This window comes from Carlito syrichta, unplaced genomic scaffold (assembly GCF_000164805.1).
Source record: "Carlito syrichta isolate Samal-C Ts95f unplaced genomic scaffold, Tarsius_syrichta-2.0.1 Scaffold153436, whole genome shotgun sequence".
Taxonomy (NCBI): domain Eukaryota; kingdom Metazoa; phylum Chordata; class Mammalia; order Primates; family Tarsiidae; genus Carlito; species Carlito syrichta.
The window spans coordinates 19,929-23,557 of record NW_007097532.1 but is presented as its reverse complement, the minus strand read 5'-3'; the positions used below and the strand labels follow the sequence as shown (position 1 = coordinate 23,557).

At 36.2% G+C, this 3,629-nt stretch overlaps 1 protein-coding gene across 1 annotated transcript; it reads right to left on the bottom strand.

Moving 5' to 3' along the window:
* Positions 1 to 1,938: 1,938 nt before the first annotated feature.
* Positions 1,939 to 2,989, bottom strand: ST8SIA1 (ST8 alpha-N-acetyl-neuraminide alpha-2,8-sialyltransferase 1). Its single transcript, XM_008050587.1, has one exon. It carries the CDS (start codon positions 2,948 to 2,950, stop codon positions 2,507 to 2,509), a length of 444 nt encoding a protein of 147 aa, XP_008048778.1. The 5' UTR covers positions 2,951 to 2,989; the 3' UTR covers positions 1,939 to 2,506.
* Between the last annotated feature and the right edge of the window lie 640 nt (positions 2,990 to 3,629).

The following is a 3,629-nucleotide window of genomic DNA, read 5'->3' as shown; positions in this document are numbered from 1 at the left end:
TGTGTTGTGAGAGGTTGCCTTATGCATTGTAGGATGCTTAGCAGGATCCCTAACCCTATTCATTACATGTTTAGTGGCACCCTGGAGTGATGAAAAGGAAAAAAAAAAAACTGTCTCCAGACATTGCCAAATGTCATTAGAGAGGGGATAAGGAATACCCCGAATGAGAAGCACAGGTCTAATGAAGCATTATCAGCATTCATCATTCCCATTTTACCCTTCAGAAGCCACATGAAATAGTTTGACAAATTTGTAGACTAAACATTATTTATAAATCAACTGTATAAATCTCTCCCAGGAATCGTAACAAAATGCAAACATCTCCAGTAGTATTTTAAATGGTACTGTGATGTATGGGTTTTAAGGAGCTCCAATTAATTACTTTTTAACAATTTTAACAATTAAAGCACTGATCTGAGTGACATGTTTTATTAATGTTTGTATGTGTTTTTGTTCATTCTTTTCCATTTTTAATGGTATACTGGTAAAAATGTACTCCTTTTTAGGTAACTACTAAATAGCAAGAATAACTCAAAGGAGAAATATATTCAGGGTTGTACATAAAGTGAATATTTAACGCAGCTCATTCATGATACGTTTTCATTACATGTTTGCAAATCAGTTCTGCATAGAATTGATACTCCAAATTCTTAACTTTCTAAGTATCGATATAATCTTCATTATGTCAATCAGTCATATTTTAACTGCTAATTTCTACAATAATCTCAATATTTAACCGCATTTAGAGATTGCTGACTCCAGTGATACAGAATTTTTCCAAGGGCTTTGCTATCTTGATATCATATAAGTTAATTCATCAAAAATTGTCACCTATTTTAATTTATACGTTATAGTAAGTTTCTACGGTTTAAAATTGAAGTAGAATTTATAGGCACAATCTGTTTCCATTCTGGTGACATTTAAAAGCATAAAAATAATGAATTCTAGTATCTTTCTGTAGCTTAAAACATCCCAAAGCACAAAGACAATGAGAGACTTCCTTCACCTTTTTCTGACACAAAAACACCTTTGGCTGCTTGGAATCTAACTGTCAGAAGAGTTTTCTTGCTATGTGCCAAAGCTCATGAAACAAACTGCCTAAGTAGTTCTACCTGCTACTGAAGAATAGGCAATGAGTCACATCCCTTTACTTGTACAGACAATGCTTTGTGTGACCATTCTCAACATTGGGCCCATTCACAACACTCTGAAGAAACTCAGAATGAATAAAACAATTCTGCTGATTCTGGGTAAGCATTTGGGAGTAAGACTTGCATCTCCTGCTCATATGTATGAGGCTTATAATCAACAACCAGTCAACTGGCTTGTCTTATGTCAACAACGTAATAAATACTGAACACATTTGTGGCTCTCTAACATTGGTTACAGAAATTTTTTGCCATACCAGTTTATGTGAGTTCAAGTTTGATAGCTGCACAGGAATGAGCTTTGTTTAACATTTTGTGTGTGCACCTACTTGTATATATGTATGTTTGCATGTAAGCATACATGTGCTTTATTTTGGAGTGAATATGCCACAGTAGATAGAAAAGGAATTTGCCTTCTGGTCTGTCTTCCGCAGAGACTAAGCTTTTCATCATTGTGCTTTACTTCATTTCTGAACGTTAAATTATGAAGACAATTACGCCAATTTACAAATAAATAATACACTCACATTTGTAGTCTTTTGCACCAAAATAATAATGACAATGCAAACAGGCTTACATAATGCAGACCTAAAATTGGGTTATGCCCTAAAATCTGAGGTGGGAAAGTGGCTCCTGTTATCCAGACTATGAATCAACACAGTCTAAATTCAACAATGTTTTACATTTTCTAAGTAGACTTGACAAAAAAGGAAGAAGTAATTCTTATTCAATGTAAAAAATAAGGGGGAACTATAGTTAATATAGATGTGGCTCAACAAATCACGATAAACAGCTGAAGCATTTTGTATCCTTATTACTCAGAAAGGGAATTTTTAAAAAAACTACCCCTTCATCCATCCACTGCCCCTAAATAGGGCAAAAATAAATAATTATTTTTTTAAAAACCTACAGTCCTAAAGCCAGTCTTAATAAGACATGGGTTTATTATTATTATTAAGCCAGTTTGTGTTGACAATCAGCAGCACTTTTACCCCGGCATTTTCTATATTCTACCTTGATTAGTTCCTCAGCCTTGATAACTAAACTTTGCCTTGTTTTTGATTTGCATCGTCTAGATCTGAACCATGTAAATGTGCTTTACCAACAGCTTTTCATCAGTGTTTTACTAGCTGTGAATCTACCATGTGCTATAAAATGTTTCATAAGACATTTCATTTCTTGATTTGTCCTTCAGGCCAACATTAAAAGTAAAATTTTGCCTGGGTTTTCATCATTCTTTTCCTTTTTTCCCAAGTGTCCTATGCAAATCCGTGAAACAATTTGACCATTCCCTCTTGGAGTCACATAGAAAACCTAACAAAAATACCCTGGCTCAGTCCTTTCTTCCTCCGCTGTCCCTAGGAAGTGGGCTGTAGTGAGGTATCCTCACATGGGTCTAGCTGCATTCTCAGTGCACCGATTTTATGAAGGTACCAGAGTTGGAGAAATTCCTCGGGCATGGCATGGAAGCCAGAAAAGGGTAAAACGTTGTCATAGTAGTGGTGGCTGATGGGTTGCTCGTGCATATTCACAGAGAAGGGCCAGAAGCCATAGATAGCCACCTCTTCACAGAGGCCCAGAGCTGCGCTCACCAGAAAAAGTCCTGTGGACAGGCGCTTAGCATGGATTCCCCTACTTTTCCAGAACTTTCCAATACTACGAAGAAAGTTGGGGTTGGCAAAGAGCACTGTTTGATTGGCACCAACATCCGACAGTGTATAATAAACCCGCAGGGATGGCTCTGTTCCTGTCTTCATAGAAAAGGCAGGCATGTAGATGTAACTGTGGTTATAGATTTTCATGTTGTCCACAAATGTCTTTCTAGACCACAGCAGGTTCTGAAACCTATTAAAGAGAAGAACAGGCTCAATTAAACCTAGAGAAAAAGAAATTCATCAAACCCACTCTTCTGTCTTCTGATGGCCCTGATAGTTCAAATTATCTCAGCAAAACACATTAAAAAACACTTTACTTATATTCAAAATCCTCCTTGAACTTGCCAATTATCTATCATCAAGTCACTTGGCTATCCCTGACCCTAACACCTTAAATTCAGGTTAACGTTCCTTAATGGGGTACTCTCTTAACTACAATGCATTAAACATTTTGTTCTCTTCCAGAATGTATCTGCCTGAAATGTAAAATGGTTCAATACTCAGGAATTCATAAACGTTGCTGATTAGGATTCTGATACAAGCTACTTGTGTGATCTGACATAAGCACAAGACTGGTTCTTCATCTGCAACAAAGGAATCACTTGTAAGATAACTCTTCCCACCGAAATTCCATGATTCTCTAAGCATGCGGAATCAAAATGTTATAATATTTTACCAAAAAAGAAAAATGTGTTACTATTATAAAATGATGCGAGAGTTGCCCATATTGCTTGCTCCAAAAAACTCTGCTTTCCTACGTTCTTTCAGTTTGGGTTATGTAAAGAGAAAATATCTGGTTCAAATGTATTCAACTAAAATTTATGGT